Below are 19,236 nucleotides of genomic sequence, written 5' to 3' on the forward strand. Positions count from 1 at the left end.
ATTCTTATCTCGAGCAAAGATTCGTAAATACCAGAAAATTCAGTAAGGACCGTTTTATCTCGGGCAAATTCAAGATTCGTAGCTTGATCTTGTCGCCGTTTCTCTTGTTACCGGAATGAATCCTCAACACCAACAATTCCTATGGGAGCAGAAGTTCAATTCCCTTTGAGGATAATTTTAATGATTTATGTAATACTAGTATGAATTCGTGGAATGAATGCACGATATTTATAGTACTCCAGTTAATTAGAGACTATTTTACAATCATAAAAAAAAGGTGGTACTAAAGGTAATAAAATAGGTAAAAATTATGATTAAAGATAAATTTGATACATTTATTATGTAAATAAGTACGAAATTACTATGTCACGACAACAGCAAAAGAGTCACGAAATACAAATAAAAGGATACGAAAGACCGGTCTCTCAATAACTTAGAGCAATAGCAATAGTAGAACTTTATATAAAGTTCTTCATATGCCATGTCACAATGCACCAACCCCAATTTTTAAGAACTTTTGTTCACAATAGAAGAACTTTATATGAAGTTCTTAGATGGAAAAAAACCATAAAATAAATAATGTAAAATGGTTTCTCACATTTTACAAAGTTATATTTATTGGTTGTACATTTTCCAATATTTTAGAACTTGGTTCTTATTTTAGAACTTGGTTCTTAAAAATAAGAACAACTTTTAAATGCAATAGAAGAACTTTTAAAATAAAGTTCTTGTTGACAACCACAATGCTAAGAACTACTATTGCTATTGCTCTTATTGAAAGACCGTTTCTCCAAAGTTTTAAGTAAAATGAAAAGCAAGCAACTTTATTTATGATCAATGATAATTGATCATACGCCTTAATCAAGAATTGATTAATTATGGGATTAATTTAAAGGATAATCCAGTTCCTCGAAGTTTTTCTTCCATAAGTTCGGTCATCTTTTCTGTCATAGCGGGTGTGAAATGATTTTTCCAGTCTCCCACCTCTCCTTTTCTAAAGAAACTTTTCTTTTCGAAAAATGTTTTGAGATCTCCAGTTTTATTAACCTCCAATTCCTTAATATTTCCGAAGCTACAAAACTCGATTATCTGATCAATAACACCTTCACTTTCCTCGAATAAAGTAAATGGCATACCTACAAATTCAGCCACCCTCTTCAAATGAGACACAGGGTCGTCCTTCAAATCCTCGTACTTTAGAAACAACACCTTATCGGGTTGTTCTAAGCTCATTTTCCAATACGTAAGCACATGCTCGAAAAACGGCCCATTTGGGGTTTTCCCTTGACAAAAACTTTCAAATATGTCCTCGAAACGAGGTGGCTCACCGACATTTGATTTCTCAACCATTGCTGTAACAAAGTGAAAAAGAGACGTAAGCGCGTCGAATGGATTTCGACAAGTATATAAAAGTCGACAATTGGATGTCCTGATCGATTCAGGAAGCGGAGCGTAAGGCAAGTGGGTGCTCAAAAGCCTTGGGGAGGGAAGCTCGTCGAGATGTTGTGGTTGCGGGTAGGCGAATGCCTCCCCGTAGATGTCACCCTCGAGGGTGTATACAAGCTCATGTGGGTGATTTTTGAGTAAACCATTTTGAGTAACGGGGGAAATTTCACGGTTGACAATCATGTGAAGTAGAGATTTTAGCCATGTAGTGCCGGTTTTTGGGAGACCGGTAATAATGAGATCGGAATCTCGAGCTATGAAATGTCTTTGGAACGAAAGCGTTCGGGCCAACATAGACTCGGAGAACCAGAATCCTTGGTAGAATAGTAGTTCACGGCCATTGACGCCCCAACTAGATTTTGGAAGGGCTTTTTTTATCTCTTCAAGTTCTTCTTGGGAGATAATGGGCAACTCTTTTTGTGTTGCGTTGTTATTCATTGTGAATATGAGTGTGACCTTTCACTTCTTGATACCGCATAATATATATACAGGTTGATGGGCTAGTTACGAAATTGTTTATTACTCGTACATAATATATTCAATAATACTACAAGCCCGTGGTGGAGCTAGGGGGCTAGCAGGGGCGCTCGCCCCCGCTGGCGGATGGAAATCGTAAAAGTTTTAGTTAGACTTTTCGAAAAAAAATTCGAGTTTTCCTTATACCATTACCCGTTCGCTCCCGATGAAAATTTCACCCCCACTGGGTTCAAATCCTGACTCTGCCACTGCTACGAGCACAAATACTTGAATTTTGTAAGAAAGTCTTACGTAAGTTTCTTACCCTGTGAAACATAGATTGTTTTAATAGCAATTTTTTTATTTTTACTAGGATGGCAACGGATCGGGTTTGAGTCGTGTGAAGACTGTGAACCTTCGTCAGTCATCCATTCGTCGGTTTAAAACCTTATCCAACCTATCTATTATCCATTATTCGTTCATCCATCATATTAGAGATATATTAGGAGTATGCATCCAATAATATTCTGTAATTCTATATTTCCTAATCATATCTCTAATGAGATACTCCTAATATATCTCTAATAAATCATTCATGGACGTAACGGTTGGAACGAGTGATTGCATATCCTTGTGATTATTTAAAGCTAAATTTGGCAAACGGGTCTGGTTCAGCATGTCAATTTCGGGTTCGTAAGAGTTCCGCTCAGACCCCATCTGGTTGGGGTTATTTTCGGGTCCACTATTATCAATTTATTTATGGATAAATGGATAATAATCAGTTTGCAACAATAAACATTTGGGTCGGGTTATATTGGGTCGGTTCAATTCGGGTTCCGGTTAAACTCGGGTCGTCATCAGGTCGGGTCGGTTTCGGGTTGCAATATTCTCAGGTTATGTCGAGTCAGGTGGTAAGACTTACCAGCTCTAGTTGTGACCTTGGTCGATACAAACGACGGGAACAAAGGTGGTTATAGAGGCGATGATGCGGTGGTTGAGAACGGTGGAAGACTAGGGTGTCACCTTGGCATTGGCTTTTGATTCTACCATAGGAATGGTAGGAATTTGGTGAAAGTAGCAAAGACTTTATTGGGTAACATGGACGTAGAATCGCATTTTTATTTCCTTGTCTCTAGATTGGATCTAAGTCCAAACCCACGTGATTAATTCAGGCCTAGTACCGGCAAAACTTACGCAAATCCAATTTTATTATTATTCGTATTCGTTCAAGGATGGTAGTACAATCGCATCAAGGATTCGAGGTGATCAACATCTATTTCTTATTGCTCTCTTTGTTGCCATTTAGTGCCCCATAGAATAATTATCGATAATTGATATTCGATATGCACTAGGTGAACATGATTATTTTTAATAAAGTTAAACGTAATGAATAAAAAAATTCAGCAAGATGGTCCTTAAGACCTCAACCTCTAAATAATTAACATTTCCAAAAGTTGAAGGGACATAGTGGTGGAATCTCATTTTTGTTGAGGGTTCGGTACTTCCAAGAACAAAAGTTAATCTTTGTGCCGAAATCAAAAGTAAATAAATAACCTAGATGGAGAGAGTAATAGTTAATGTTAGAGAAGATTACAGTATATTGTAATATACTGTATGTAATCAGAATAATATCGAATGATTGAATAAGTTATTATATTACCGATATTAGGAAGATATTATTATTGTGTTTAAATATTTTCAGTATTACAAATGCGGATCGTTGTAATCGTTAGAAACAAGAACATCGATAAAATACAATACGATTTATGCTTTCTCTCCCCTCTGAATTTCTGCTACTAACCTGTTTTAACTATAAAACGGACATCTACGTCTTTAAAAGGAGTTTTTGTTAGATTATTAATCCATGGATACTTGCCATTTCTTCTCAGTTACTTAATATACTTTCTTTTCTTCTTGTTTAGAATGGCTTTGGCGCAATACGATTTGTCTCGATGCACATTGTCCTTCTCCTATGTTATCATGGAAATTGCTTCAAACTTGTGCCATGGGAAGTTGGGAGACCTTAGAACCAGAGGAGAGTGAATGAAGGGCGACCCTTGATAAAACAACACGCCTTCTAGATCAAGGACCGTTTTATCTCGGGCAAATTAAAGATATGTAGCTTGATCTTGTCGCCGTTTCTCTTGTTACCGGAAAAAATCCTCAACACCAACAATTCCTATGGGAGAAGAAGTTCAATTCCCTTTGAGGAGAATTTTAATGATTTATGTAAATACTAGTATGAATACGTGTAATGAATGCACAATATTTATAGAGTTTAATTTTTTTGTGTATTTTCAAGTGTGATTGAATGCAGGGCCGTTTATAAGCGGGTTCAACCCGTTTATTTGAACAGGGCCCCGAATTTTTGGGGCCCAATTTTCTGGAAATCCAGTAGTTATATACCTTATATAAAAGTCAGCGCAGCATGATATCATTTGATCCATTTATCTTAGCCGGTAACAGCGCTAGCACAAGACAATCTTCACTCTTGCGTAAGTTTTGGGTTCGACTCTTCATACTGACATTTTACGTGTGAGGGTAAGTCGGTAAGAGTGTAAGACCACCTTAGCAAATAGCAACATTGCTTTTTTTTTTTTTTTTATGGTTACTTCTGTTTTTAAAAAGAAAATATAGTAATTTGATATTTTCTTCTTTCTCCTTTTGTTTAATTTATGGAATTGACATACTACACAAGGTTTTAACTTAATTAATTGGCCAATAGTATATTTATCAGATCGATATTAACAAAAAAAAAAAAAATTAAGAAATCGTAGTGTGAGACGGTCTTGCACGGTAACACGATCCATTTATATATATAAGAATCATTTTTTCTATTGATACAACAAATGAATGATTTTATTTTAAAAGTAATGGTGTCACATGTTGTAAGCGTTCCATAGTTTGTGAGGCGAATTAACATAAAGTAAGGCCCTCCAAAATTTATTATCTTCTAAAATTTAGATAAATATAATGCATATCAAATAATTTTTTTTTAAAATGTTTTATATATAATATATAAAATAATTAGAGGTCACTTTTAAAATTTTGTACAGGGCCTCGAAAATCTCCCATCCGGCCCTCATTGAATGGGTAGGAAGTAAGAGATACTTTCTTGTGTAATTCTCAAGTGTAATTCTCTGTCTTATTTCATGTCTCATCTTGTGTCTCATTACCTCTCATAATAACACATTAGTCCTTTAAAATATAATATTACGATTTTTATTATTTTAAATGTGATATGTCAAGATCTTAATGAAATGATCACATAAGATGGGACATAAAAGTGAAACAGATGATCTCTGCTGGAATTCAATTCAAAGTGACCAACATCTATTTATTATTACTTTCTTCATTGCCATTGAGTGACCATAGAATAATTGTCGACAATCGATATGCACTAGGTGAACAAGATTATTTTTAATAAATTTTTTTTAGATAAACGTGTACTATTTTATAGAAACTATAAAAACAAACATTACATAATCAAGCTACCAAACAAACTGGGGGTAACTAGAAACCCCATAGCTACTGGAAGTACAACAAACCGAGCTACTAATATCACAAGAGCTATTAACAGAAAGACGACACTTTTTAAATGGGGGAAGGAAATAGTCTTCAAACTGAATCATATCAGCCTCCTTTCGTTTAGTCGATTTAGCCGCTGCAACAATGTTGAAGTACCTGCAAAGAAAAACAGAATGGTTGACAGAAGTAACCTGAGATCTTTTCCTAAAATTGACACCATCTCGAGCCACACGACCATGGTAATAGGGGTGAACCACCTTACGATTACAACTCTTGCTAAAATTTTCTTTAATTTGAGCGCAGCAAAATGAAACTGGACCAAGGAGACCTTACTAACTAAAGAAAGGTCTGGTGAAAGTCGAATTTTCTTATCCACTTGAAGAATAACCTCTTCTTGGACCAACTCAGTACGCTTGGGTTTAAAATCGGTATTCTTAAATTGCTCCTCATACAAAGGAACAGAAGAAGGAACTACTGCTTCCCTTGAGTTTTCTTCATGGGGAATTCCCGTCTGGATAGAGTTTTTAGAGATAGGGGGCGAACCCTCAAATAAGACAAGGATCCTGGGTGAAAAAACTGCAGATTCCTCCCGAGCAACAAATTTTCATAGTCTTCAGATGAAAGATGTAATTTGTTTCCGGATTGTTTTTTCTTGGAGAAAGTGTAAGTTGTAGATTTTACGGTAAAGGAATGGGAGGTACTGTCTTTATCTTCTGCTCGCAAAGACGGGTCAGCTTCATAATTGCTATCAAAATCCATGGTACCAACAGAACTAATCTCATCTCCTCTATGAGTATCAACAACCGCATTGCTAAGCATTGTCACATTACTACAAGATGCTACTTCACACTTGTCAATCGCAGCAGCACTAAAAAGAGCTTTCTTACCTTTATTAGAGTGTTCAACGGGTCAAAAACAGAAGCAACGCGATTTCCGTTAGGGTACACTACCAATCTGTTAACCACGGCAAGAAGCTCACGATTTGCTTCTTTATTGTTCGGGTCAAGACGAACAACCTGCTCAAAGTCCTTCATAGCCTCCTTAAGGAAATTCGACTGTTTATAAGCAAAGCCTCTGCGATAATAAGCTTTAACATTGCAGGGATCAAATTTTAAGACAAAGTTGCAGTAAGAACAGGCTTGATTATAATGAGAGAGTTTCAATTCGCAAGCTGCAAGATTAAGGATAAGAGAAAGGGCTAGTGAAGAGGTAGTATGCTGATCATGAAAAGGCGAAAGGCCAAGAAAACTTAAAAGGCTAAGGGCTTGTTTGTAAAGGCTGACTGCTAGGGAGAAATTTCTTCCTTGAACAGAGAATTGCCCCTATCTTTTATCATCTGAATACTGTATATAGATGGCTCCCTCATACTCATAATCCACCTAATTAAGTCCTCATCCTCCACATCATTGTCATCGAAAATAAACAACTCACTAAGATTGAGAAGAAACGATTGATAATCCATAGAAGCAAGAGCTTGAGAACAAGTACACAGAAGTGAACAAGGGATGACCAAGCAGGCGAGAAACGAAACGATAGCAGAAATTGACGAAAAGGACTACTACAACCAAACCAGTGCCACCACTACAAGGCCAGGCCAACCACCCAAAAAATGCTCGATTACGGGACCAAAGGTCAAACTGACAGCCACAACCAGAGAAACGAACCCTCTAACCTCCAGACAAAGATCAGAATTAGGCAGGAAAAACTCCAACCCAAAGATAAAAAAACCAGCAACCTCCTTGAACTACTGATAACAAACAGTCAACCGAACACTTGAGCCACTAAAAAACGAAAAGGATGGCCATTAAATCAACAAAGAGAAAAGACCATGCCCACCAATCAGGCGAAGCCCAAAAGACGAACAAAAAACTTGGAATCAATCTGAGCACACAGATTCAGAAGAGTCCAAAAACATCCATCCCACTCAACTAGTTACATGAATCATCTAGTTCAAGAATCATAAACAAGCTTGAATTGAAATTATGAGCAAACAGAAAACCATCAACGGACAAAGATAAATCCAATTAGGTACATACCAACAAAGATCAACGGACCCGAGATGATGGGGACTAACTGAAAACGGATACTGAGGTTGGGGCGGAGGCAAAAGGAGCCACCGACAGGTAAAAGGAGGAAATATAAGTGGCTCCGATCAAATTAAAAATTAAATGTAGATCGAGCGACGGAAACTGTCAGAGACCGGCTGTGAAGAGCCAAACCCCTGGCGGAACCCGTGTGGAAGGCAGGTATGGTAGGGGGACGGCGGTGGTAGCAGTCAGATCCTTAGGGGTGAAGAAAAAGAAGAGAGGGAAAGAAGGGGCGAGAAAGCGGTGGTGTTTTTTTTTTAATAAAGTTAAACGTAGTGAATATAAAATTCAGCAAGATGGTCCTTAAGACCTCAACCTCTAAATAATTCACATTTCCAAAAGTTGAAGGGACATAGTGGTTGAGGCACCGTAGAGCCGGGGGGATTAGTAGGGACGCTCGTTTACGCGGACGGTTGAAAAATTTTCAGTTTTTATTTAAATTTTTTTAATATTTTTCGAGTTTTTGTTAAACCATTACTTGTTTGGCTCCGCAACCTACATCCAAAATGAGATACTCTAACGGCTTCACAGTTCGCACATTGAGTCGACACAAAAAAAAAAATGAGATAACATCATCAAATAGCAATTACAAAAGTCCAAAGTAAAATAAAAATGGAAATTGAAAATAGTGCATATATGATATATGTTCGCATTGTGAAAATCCAACAATTCGATCCAATGCATACAAAGAACACGTACGTACGTATGTACAAACATATAACAAAAATAGAAACATAGTTTAAAATAACTTATTAGAATGAAAAAAACTAGCTAACTCGTCATCATGATCAAAGATAATTGATCATAATTAAGTTTTGATTAAATTAACAATTAATCACGGGATTAATTTAAAGGATAATCCAGTTCCTCGAAGCTTTTCTTCCATAAGTCTGGTCATCCTTTCGGCCATGGCAGGCGTGAAATGATTTCTCCACTCTCCAACCTCTCCTTTTCTAAAGTAACTTTTCTTTTCAAAGAACTTATTAATAACTCCGCTCTTATTAACTTCCAATTCCTTAATATTTCCAATGCTACAAAACTCTATTATTTGACTAATAACACCTTGACTTTCCTCTAATGGAGTAAATGGCATACCTACAAATTCCGCCACCCTTTTCAAATAAAGCTCTGGATCGTCCTTCAAATCCTCGTACTTTAGAAACAACACCTTATTAGGTTGTTCTATGCTCATCTTCCAATAAGTAACCACGTGCTCGAAAAAAGGCCCATATAGGGACTTCCCTTCACAATAATCGTCAAACAGATCCTCGATATGAGGCATCTCTCCGATATTGGAATTCTTAACGAAGCTTGTAATAAAGTGAAAGTTAGACGTGAATTTGTCTAAGGGATTTCGACAAATATATAAAAGTCGACAATTAGATGTCCTAATTGATTCAGGGAGAGGGGCATAAGGCAAGTGGGTGCTGAGAAGCCTTGGGGAGGGAAGCTCGTCAAGATGCTGAGGCCGCGGGTAAGCAAATGCTTCCCCGTAAATGTCATTCTCTAGGTTGTATACAAGCTCTTGTGGGTGATTTCTGAGTAGAGGGTTTTGATTAACAGGGTAAATTGCACGGTTCACAATTGTGTAAAGTAGAGATTTTAGCCATGTAGTGCCGGTTTTTGGTAGACCACTAATAATGAGATCTGTATCTCGAGCAATGAAATGCCTTTGGAACGAAAGAATCCGGGCCAAAAACGATTCACGGATCCAGAATCCCTGGTAGTGTAGTAGTGGATGATCTTTGTTTGTAGAACTTATAGAACGATATAGAGAAGTGAGTATTTTGTGAATGAATTGTGTGCTTTGTATTACGATGCTCTCCGTTTATATACAAGATACCCTAGCTAGCTATTAGGAAAACCTAGCTAATAAGTTCCTAATTAGATGACGTAAAAGAAGGAACAAAATATTTACACAATATGTTAGTTATTTGGTCAAAGATAGCAACCAAATAATATTCACAAAATCGTATGCTTAACACCCCCCCTCAAGTTGGAGCATGGAGATTCGAAATGCCCAACTTGGCCAAAATCGTATGGAATTGAGATCGTCCGAGAGCCTTCGTGAGAATATCAGCGAGCTGACACTTGGTATTGACGTACGAAGGGGCGAGAGTTCCCTTGATAATCTCGTCACGAACGAAATGACAGTCAATTTCAATGTGCTTTGTTCGTTCATGGAAGACGGGATTATTGGCAATATGCAATGCAGCTTGACTATCGCAATGCAGCGGAACAGGTTTCGAATGATCGATACCCAAACTGCGAAGGAGCCCCTTGAGCCAAAGAATTTCACAAGTAGCGGAAGCCATAGCACGATACTCCGATTCAGCTGAAGATAAAGACACTGTAGCTTGTTGTTTAGTCTTCCAAGAAATCGGAGACCCACCAAGAAAAATGTAATAGGCGGTAAGGGAACGACGATTTGTGGGACTCTTTCCCCAATCAGCATCACAAAAAGCCGTCAATTCTAAGGGAGCATTAGCACGCAAAAGAATACCTTGTCCTGGTTGGCCCTTTAAATATCGAAGGACGCGAAGAACGGCATCCCAGTGACATTGAGAGGGAGCCTTCATAAACCGAGAAAGAAGGTGAACAGAGTAGCTAATCTCCGGTCGAGTGAGAGTAAGATAAATAAGCTTGCCCACGAGACGACGATATTGAGTAGGATCAGCTAACAAAGGTGTCAAAGAGGACTCCAAATTATGTTTCTCGTCCATAGGAACAGTGACCGGCTTACACCCGAGAAGACCCGTCTCACTTAGCAAGTCAAGAGTGTACTTGCGTTGGCATAGGAAAATCCCAGTAGAATTTCGTGCTACCTCAAGACCCAAGAAGTACTTGAGCTTACCCAAATCCTTCATGCGAAAGCATTGATTTAAGTATGCTTTAAATTTGTCAATAGCTTCACCATTATTACCAGCAATAACCAAATCATCGACATAGACGAGAATGTTAATGACGACATCGCCCTTTCGATAGATGAATAAAGAATGATCAGAAGGACTAAAGGAGAAACCATACGAGCATAAGGCTTGAGCAAGTTTAGCATACCAACAACGAGGCGCTTGACGGAGACCATATAGCGATTTACGAAGACGACAAACCTTGCCTTGTAAACCGTGACCAAAACCAGGGGGAAGTCGCATATAGACCTCCTCATCCAAATCCCCATGAAGAAAGGCGTTATGAACGTCCATTTGATGTAATTCCCAATTATTAATAGCTGCAATAGTAAGAAAGGCTCGAACAGTAACCATTTTAACAGTGGGTGCGAAGGTTTCGACAAAATCAACTCCTTCTATTGGATGATTACCAAAAGTGACAAGACGAGCTTTATAACGTTCAATAGACCCGTCGGAATTACGTTTGATTTTATAAACCCACATACAATCAAGCGCCTTTTTATCAGCGGGTAATTCGTCAATGGTCCATGTATTATTTGCTTCTAATGCCTCGATTTCGGCCTCCATGGCCTGTTTCCAACGTGGATCACGAACCGCGTCCTTAAAGGAGGTGGGTTCGACGTCGGTAGAGATAGCTGCAAGATATGCTTTATGGGCAGAAGAAAATTTAGCATAATTTACATAATTAACAATAGGATACGGAGTACCTGAGACGTGAGATGGTGTGGATGAGGATGGACTCGAAGGAACTGGAGCAAAAGTGGTGTTAATGTGGTTTCGAAGAGTCTCCCATCGAACAAAATCTTTATGTCGAGTATTCTCAAATTTGTCGCGTTTCCCGCGTCCCATTTCAGCTCCTGGGACAGTGTCCTCTAAAAGAGCATGATCATGCCCTTGAGGAGTATCATTCTGCTCGGTATGTATATTACCGTCGTCGTCATTTTGGGCAATATGAACATCGGGCTCGCTTGTAGAAACCGACCCCCCCTCACTGCTAGCACTAGAAGAATCCGCAGCAGTGGAGGATGGACCATCAGTGGCGGGATTCGACACACCAGACGAAGGAAAAAAGGAAGAAGATGGAACATACTCCGTGTCACAAGAATCATCAAAGCCATTGTCATTTTCCTGTGGCTCATCAATTGCAGCGTACGGAAAAATGTTCTCAACAAAATGAACATCCCGAGACTGGAAATAGGTCCCCGTTTCCATATCATAAAGATGCCAACCCTTCTTACCAAAAGGGTACCCAAGGAAAAGACACTTCCTACTACGAGAGTCAAATTTATCGGTGATATGAGCGTTTTTGGCATAGCACAAACACCCGAAAACACGAACCAAACTAAGGTCGGGGACACAACCAGAGAGTAATTCAAAAGGGGTCTTGTTTTGTAAAAGCCGTGTGGGCGTGCGGTTAATAAGAAAAGCAGCCGTCAAAACGCATTCACCCCAAAATCAATGAGTAGAGAACTTTGAAAACGGAGAGCCCGAGCAACATTCAAAATGTGTCTATGCTTTCGCTCGACCCTTGCGTTTTGTTGGGGTGTTTTTATCATAGAGGTTTGGTGTATAATCCCTTGGTCTTTAAAGTATGAAAACAAGCCACGAAATTCCGTCCCATTGTCACTCCGGACTATTTTCACATGAGCATTAAACTGTCGATTAATTAAGGCAAAGAATTCGAGCATAAGCCGAGGTACCTCATCTTTGGTTTTCATGAGAAAAACCCATACACACCGTGAAAAATCATCAACTATCGATAAAAAATAACGAGAATTGCAGGCACGATTAGGCGCATAGGGACCCCATACGTCACAATGTATCAAATCGAAACGACTGGCAGCCTTATTATTACTCAAAGGAAAAGGAGTGCGAGATTGTTTGGCACGTAAACAAATATCACAATGTTCCGGAATAAAATTGCTATTAAAACGAGAAATAGATGGAAGATGCTCCCAAACCCGATGAGAAGGATGTCCCATTCTTTGATGCCAAAGTTCCATATTAGCCGCATCAGTCACCACATTAACACGCACCGGTTCCTCCATTGTCAGGTAGTAGAGCCCATCCACAAGTTCACCCACACCAATCGTCGTCAGTGCATGGTCCTGTATCACACATTGCAAATTATTAAATTGAACATGGAAATTATGCGAAGCTAGCAGCTGCGAGATGGATAACAAGTTGCATTTGAATGTTGGAACCAAAAGGACATTATATAAAGCAAAACACGAATTGATAGTAATCGTCCCAGCTTGTTGAGTAATCAAATTCGTACCATTAGGCAAACCAATATTAATTGGAGTAATAGGATAACAATAATCAAATAATTTTTCGTCACCGCAAACATGAGTCGATGCACCCGTGTCAAGGATCCACCGAACAGAAGACTTACCACTCAAGCGAACCATATTAGCGAGGACAGTAGGCTCACCAAGCACGGCATTCGTTTTGGATGCGGTAGTTGGAACCGACGAATCCCCTGTCTTTGGTATGTGGCGAGGATGACCAACCGGAAAGCCAATTTTCTCCCAACAACGGCTCACAGTATGTCCATCCTTATTGCAATGAGTGCACTTGAACCGAGGACGGGTACCATTCTCGGTTTTGGCCTGCTGACCTCTTCCATTAATCGCGCACGCCATAGGGGAAGCGACTTCCTCACGGGCCTGAGCAATAGTACGAACATCCTCCTCTTGAGCAATGCGAGAATATACAACGTGTATATCAGGCAGAGGAGGAGAGCCGAGGATGCTAGACCGTACATTTGCATAAACGGGATCAAGACCCATAAGAAAGCCACGCACTTGTTCAACCTCCCTGCGCTTGCGAATGATTCCTTGCAAGTCGCAATTCGAACAGCATGCACAATTGGGTAGGACATCATAATCATTGATGTCGTCCCAAAGTAATTTTATACGACAAAAATAATCCATCAAAGACTCACCGGGCTTTTGTTTGCAGGCGGCCAAATCACCTTGGAGTTGATAGATTTTGATGTCGTTGGCCACCGAGAAGCGCTTTCGAATATCCTCCCAAAGATCGAAGGCTGTTTCACGATAAGAAATCGATGAACGGATACCCGGTCCAATCGTGTTAAAAATCCAAGCGATAATAGTGTAATTAACAGCCTCCCAATCCGCGCATTCCGTTGGATTAGAAGGTTTATGCTTGAGAGTACCATCAATAAAACCAAGCTTTCGCTTGGCTCCCAGCGCGACGCGAAAACCCTTAGCCCACTCGGCATAGGTTTTCGGACCAGTGAGTTGAACATGGGTTATGCGAGCTCCCGTCCCATCCTGGTTCGAGAGAGCATACACCGGATTGATAGGATGGTTATTGCCACTGCCGTCACCACCAATCGACTTCCCATCACCACCAATTGATTTATCATCAACCATAGTGACAGATCAACGTAAAAGAAGAATCGAAAAATCCGCAAGAAAGACCTTGCTCACGATACCATGTAGAACTTATAGAACGATATAGAGAAGTGAGTATTTTGTGAATGAATTGTGTGCTTTGTATTACGATGCTCTCCGTTTATATACAAGATACCCTAGCTAGCTATTAGGAAAACCTAGCTAATAAGTTCCTAATTAGATGACGTAAAAGAAGGAACAAAATATTTACACAATATGTTAGTTATTTGGTCAAAGATAGCAACCAAATAATATTCACAAAATCGTATGCTTAACATTGTTGCCCCCAAAAGTAGATTTTGGAAGGGCATTTTTAATCTCTTCAACTTCTTCTTGGGAGATTATTGATAACTCTTTTTGTGTTTCGTTGTTCATTGTGGAAAGAACAGGGATGACCTTTCACTTGTTGATGCCGCATAAATAATATACGGGTGGATGGATGGTTTTTTTTTTTTTTTATGGTCAAATATAACTATTTTTAAATTAAAAATGGTCAAATATTCACATTTTTTAATCATAAAAATAGTCAAATAAAGTTCATCTAAAACCTTCGGTTAAAACAGGCCGTCTAAAACGAGACGTGCTAATCAATTAATTGTATCGTTTGCCAAGTGGAGAACTTACCACTTCAAAACGACATAGAAGTGCATAATTCTTGTCTGGGCCCGCTGCTCCCAGTGGTGGAGCTGGGGGGCTAGCAGAGGCGGTCGTCCCCCCTGACGGATGAAATTTTCGAATTTTTTAGTTAAATTTTCGAATTTTTTTCAAATGTACTTTATGAAATTAGTCGTTCGCCCCCCCTAAAATTTTTCGCCCCCTAAGTTCAAATCCTGGCTCCGCCACTAGCTGCTCCCGCCACCAAACCACGTAATTCATGAATTCCAAAGGCAAACACAATTGCATGCACTGATGCACAGACAGCGTACATTTGTGTATTCGTTCATATAGAGTTGTCAGTTGAGCATCGAATTGTTTATTCACACTTCAGTATAAGGTGTCGTGTCAGTTATAAGTCGATTTGTTCAAATGACTCCAGGTCGTTGCCCCGACCCGGCTTAACCCGATTTTTTCACGGGCTTCAGTTTTTTACTAGGCGGAAAAAGCCTAATGTCTGAGTGTCTTGCTCATTTCAAAAAAGCCCAAACCATTTGTTGGTCTAGGTAGTGGTAGTGACGGATCTCGAATGAGTATGAGATTTAAATTGTGAAATTTTTTTGTCAAAGATACCCAATTAGTCACTTTGCATATTGATACTCAATATTACTTTTTTTGCATAAAGGTACTTAAAGGTTATATTTCCTTTGTTAACAAGTACTGAATCTCAAATTCTCATCTCAGACGACAAATTTTGTCTAAAGCCTTAGGTGATGGTTAAGGCCCAACTATTATAAATATTCTAATGAAGATATTATCACACATGTATCATATTATCTTGTTCACATTGTATTTAGGTGTTGTATCGTGTTTAGGATATTTGGTTTCCTATATTTAGGAGATATGCTTAGTTGTAGTTCCTTTTTTATAGGCATAGGTTTTGTATATATCTTGAGCTTCTGTATTCTCATTCATTCAATAAGATCATTAGTCATCTCTTCATCTACGTTTTCTTCATGGCATCTGAGCAGGGATTTTGATCCTGACAAAATAAAAAAAAAAAAAAAAAAAAAAAAAAAAAAAAAAATCAATCAAATACAAAATCATGACAGGGGCAACTGCATCCGGATCACCAAAGGTGGATGGACCACCAAAGGTGGAATTTATTCCACCATCTTCTCCACTTTATCTTCACCCGAATGAAAGCACGAGTTTGTCATTGACTCCCAAGAAATTTAATGGAGAAAATTATGATTTGTGGGCCGATGCAGTAAGGAATGCCCTTGATGCGAAAAACAAACCGGCTTTTGTCGAAGGCAAAATCAAGAAACCTCACACGCCGAGGGACAAGACGAGTCTCTAGAAGCGATAGCGTGGCGGCGACATCAGTGCAATGCTATGCTAAAAGCGTGGATAAGGTGCTCGATCGACGACGATTTACACGCTAGTATCAATTTTTCTGGAACAATCATGGAAGTTTGGAAGGAATTGAAAGAGCGGTATGCTGCCGGTAATGCTCCTCGAGTACATCAGTTGAAGGCCGAATTAAACGAATGTAAACAAAGAAAAGACCAATCTGTGGTTCAGTATTACACGAGTTTAAAGACCATATGGGACGAGCTAGCAAGTTATAGCAAGGTTCCTGCTTGTACTTGCGGAGCGGCAAACGAAATGCTCAAGGAGCGTGAGGAAGAAAAGGTCCACCAGTTTCTCATGGGTCTCGATACGACGCTTTATGGGCACATTCGATCCAATCTCTTGATGGAAGATGAGGTTGCTTCTTTGAGCAAGGCTTATGCTCTAGTGTTAAGGGAAGAACGACACAAAGCCGTGACAAAGGGCAAAGAAGAAGCCATCGAACCAGCCACGGCCATGGCAACGAAAATCACAGAAGGCACTTCGCGTGGTCGAGGTAATGATGGTACGTTCGAAAAAGATGAGAAAGAGATTTTTCATTGCGGTGCTTGTGGAAAGCCCTGGCACACTGAGGAAAACTGTTGGAACAAGCCGGGAAATCAGAACAGGGGGAGAGGCCGAGGACGGCGCGGTGGCAGAGGTCGAGGAGGCCGCGGGAATTATCAAAGAGCAAACGCGGCAGGAGTTGCAGATGAAGGAAATCGTGGCGATGCGAACCTGACTTTAGATGAATTAACACAACTCCGTACTCTCTTGGCAAAACATGAAGGTAGCAATAAGAATGCAGGTATGAATAATAAAAATTGTGAAAATTGGCTACTCGATAGTGGTGCTTCACACCACATGACGGGTCGACGAGATTTGCTAGAAAATATTCGTAGTCCGTAAGCCGTCTGATAGGTCTCCCAAATGGTTCTCAAATTATGGCACACGAACATGGGAAAGTTGTTTTGTGTGAAAATTTCATTCTTCAGGATGTTCTTTATGTCCCGTCCTTGACTTGTGACTTGATTTCGGTTCAGCAATTAGTCAAAGAGAACAATTGTGTAGTCACTTTTTATACTGACCATTGTGTGATACAGGACCTGTCTACGAGGATGAAGATTGGACGGGGTGAGCATCAAGACGGGGTCTATTATTTCAAGTCGAGTCTAGTCAAAACAGTTGCACGGGTGAATGCGATGGTGATGCGAGACTGCACAAGCACAAGCGACTCGGCCACCCTTCCAGTAGTATTTTACCCCTTTTCTCTAGTTTACTTGGTTTTAATTTGAGTTGGAATTTGAAAGACATTTGTGATCCGTGTTGTCGTGCTAAACAAACACGATCCCCTTTTAAGTTGAATAATAAACGTAATAATGTTTTGTTTGGTCTCATCCATTGTGACATATGGGGTAATTATCATGTTAAGAGTTTGAGTGGAGCAAAGTGTTTTCTTACTATTGTAGACGATAAAAGTAGAGCTGTCTGGGTCTACCTTATGAAAGACCGAGGTGAGGTGAATCAGTTGATTATTAATTTTTGCAATATGGTTAAAACCCAGTTTGATAGACAAGTTAAAATTGTCCAAAGCGATAATGGAACGGAATTTCTCTCGGGGACATTAAAAGAATATTATGGTGAACATGGAATTGTCTTTCAAACTAGTAACGTTGATACACCTCAGCAGAATGGGCGAGTAGAACGGAAACACAGACACATTTTAGAGAAAGCACGGGCCTTACGCTTTCAAGGGAATTTACCACTTGAATTTTGGGGGGAGTGTGTTGTTACCGCTGCGTACTTGATAAATAGGACTCCCACACATGTATTAAATGGCCAAACACCTTACGAGGTATTACATGGAAATAAACCAAACCTTGATAACGTACGTGTTTTCGGTAGTTTATGTTATGTGCACAATAAGGAGAGACCCAAAGATAAATTCAAAGAGCGAGGGACACGATGTGTGTTTGTTGGATATCCGGCAAGTAAGAAAGGGTGGAGAGTATATGATCTTAAAAAACGACGTGTGTTTGAAAGTCGAGATGTGACCTTTTATGAACATGTTTTTCCCTTTGTTGAAATAAATACCATTCATGAGAATCAAGTTCATAATGAGCCAAACACGTCACAATTGGAGGAGCTACAAAATTACTCCTTGGAAGAAGTTGTTCCTGGATATGTTGAAGACCATCAGAACACTTCGGGAAAGAATGAAAATCCACCTGAAAATGTTGAAGACCGTGTGCTTGAACCCGCGTCAGATCAGGAGAATCAAGACAATGTCGAAAATGTCGAGCCCATGGGGCGTGGTGCGAGGGAGAAAATTGAACCATACTGGAAGAAGGATTATATTTGCAAGTCGACGCGAATCATAGACCCCGAACTTCACTCACCCGACCAATCGAAATCCACAAAAGGTACTCGTTATCCCTTGGTTAATTATATAACTACTAATTGTTTCTCTAATACTCACAAGAATTTTTTAAGTAAAATTGATGAGATTGTTGAGCCTCAAAGTTATGCCGAGGTCGCACCCATCCAAGAATGGCGAGAAGCCATGTTACGAGAATACAAAGCTCTTGAAAATAATGAAACATGGTCAATTGTTGAATTGCCGAAAAACAAACGACCCATAGGGTGTCGATGGGTCTACAAGATCAAGTATAAGGCGGATGGAACCATCGAAAGATATAAAGCTCGATTAGTTGCGCAAGGCTACACTCAAGTGGAAGGTGTCGATTATCATGAAACTTTCGCACCGATTGCAAAGATGACGAGTGTTCGATGTTTATTAGCATTTGTTCTTACGAAGGGATGGTCCATTGCACAATTAGATGTGAATAATGCTTTTCTTCATGGAGATTTGAATGAAGAAGTGTACATGAAATTGCCACCGGGGTTTGACAAAGAGGGAACAAATAAAGTATGTAAGCTCAAGAAGTCATTATACGGTCTAAAGCAAGCATCAAGGAATTGGTTTGAAAAATTGACAACGTCCTTGACAAGGTATGGTTTTGAGCAATCCATGGCTGATTATTCTCTTTTTACTTACAACAAAAATGGAGTTTTTCTTGGCATTCTTGTCTATGTGGATGATATGATCATCGTAAGTAATAATGAGGAAGCTAGTACTCGTCTCAAAAATTTCCTAGACCGTAGTTTTGGCATAAAGGACCTCGGTAGACTTAAATATTTCTTGGGGATCGAAGTTGCGACGGGATCAAAGGGACTATTTCTTAGTCAGCGTAAATACGCTATTGACATAGTTAAAGAAGCAGGCTTAGAAGGTGCAAAGCCGGTCGACACACCTATTCAGCCAAACCATAATTTGTCACTCGCCACAGGTCAACTTTTGCGTGATCCTATAAAATATAGGCGTTTGGTCGGAAAGCT

The 19,236-nt window shown here is 39.5% G+C and overlaps 2 protein-coding genes across 2 annotated transcripts; both read right to left on the reverse strand.

The window, feature by feature from the left end:
• Positions 1 to 809: 809 nt before the first annotated feature.
• On the reverse strand, positions 810 to 1,890 carry LOC141627917 (flavonol sulfotransferase-like). The gene has a single exon (XM_074441115.1). It carries the CDS (start codon positions 1,882 to 1,884, stop codon positions 877 to 879), a length of 1,008 nt encoding a protein of 335 aa, XP_074297216.1. The 5' UTR covers positions 1,885 to 1,890; the 3' UTR covers positions 810 to 876.
• Positions 1,891 to 8,352: 6,462 nt separating this feature from the next.
• Positions 8,353 to 14,223, reverse strand: LOC141627924 (cytosolic sulfotransferase 5-like). Its single transcript, XM_074441123.1, has 2 exons — positions 14,118 to 14,223; positions 8,353 to 9,245 (listed from the first exon to the last, which is right to left on the reverse strand). The coding sequence occupies exons 1-2, from the start codon at positions 14,221 to 14,223 to the stop codon at positions 8,353 to 8,355; spliced, it is 999 nt and encodes a 332-aa protein (XP_074297224.1).
• Positions 14,224 to 19,236: the final 5,013 nt, after the last annotated feature.

Source organism: Silene latifolia, chromosome 2 (genome assembly GCF_048544455.1).
Source record: "Silene latifolia isolate original U9 population chromosome 2, ASM4854445v1, whole genome shotgun sequence".
In the NCBI taxonomy this organism is placed as follows: domain Eukaryota; kingdom Viridiplantae; phylum Streptophyta; class Magnoliopsida; order Caryophyllales; family Caryophyllaceae; genus Silene; species Silene latifolia.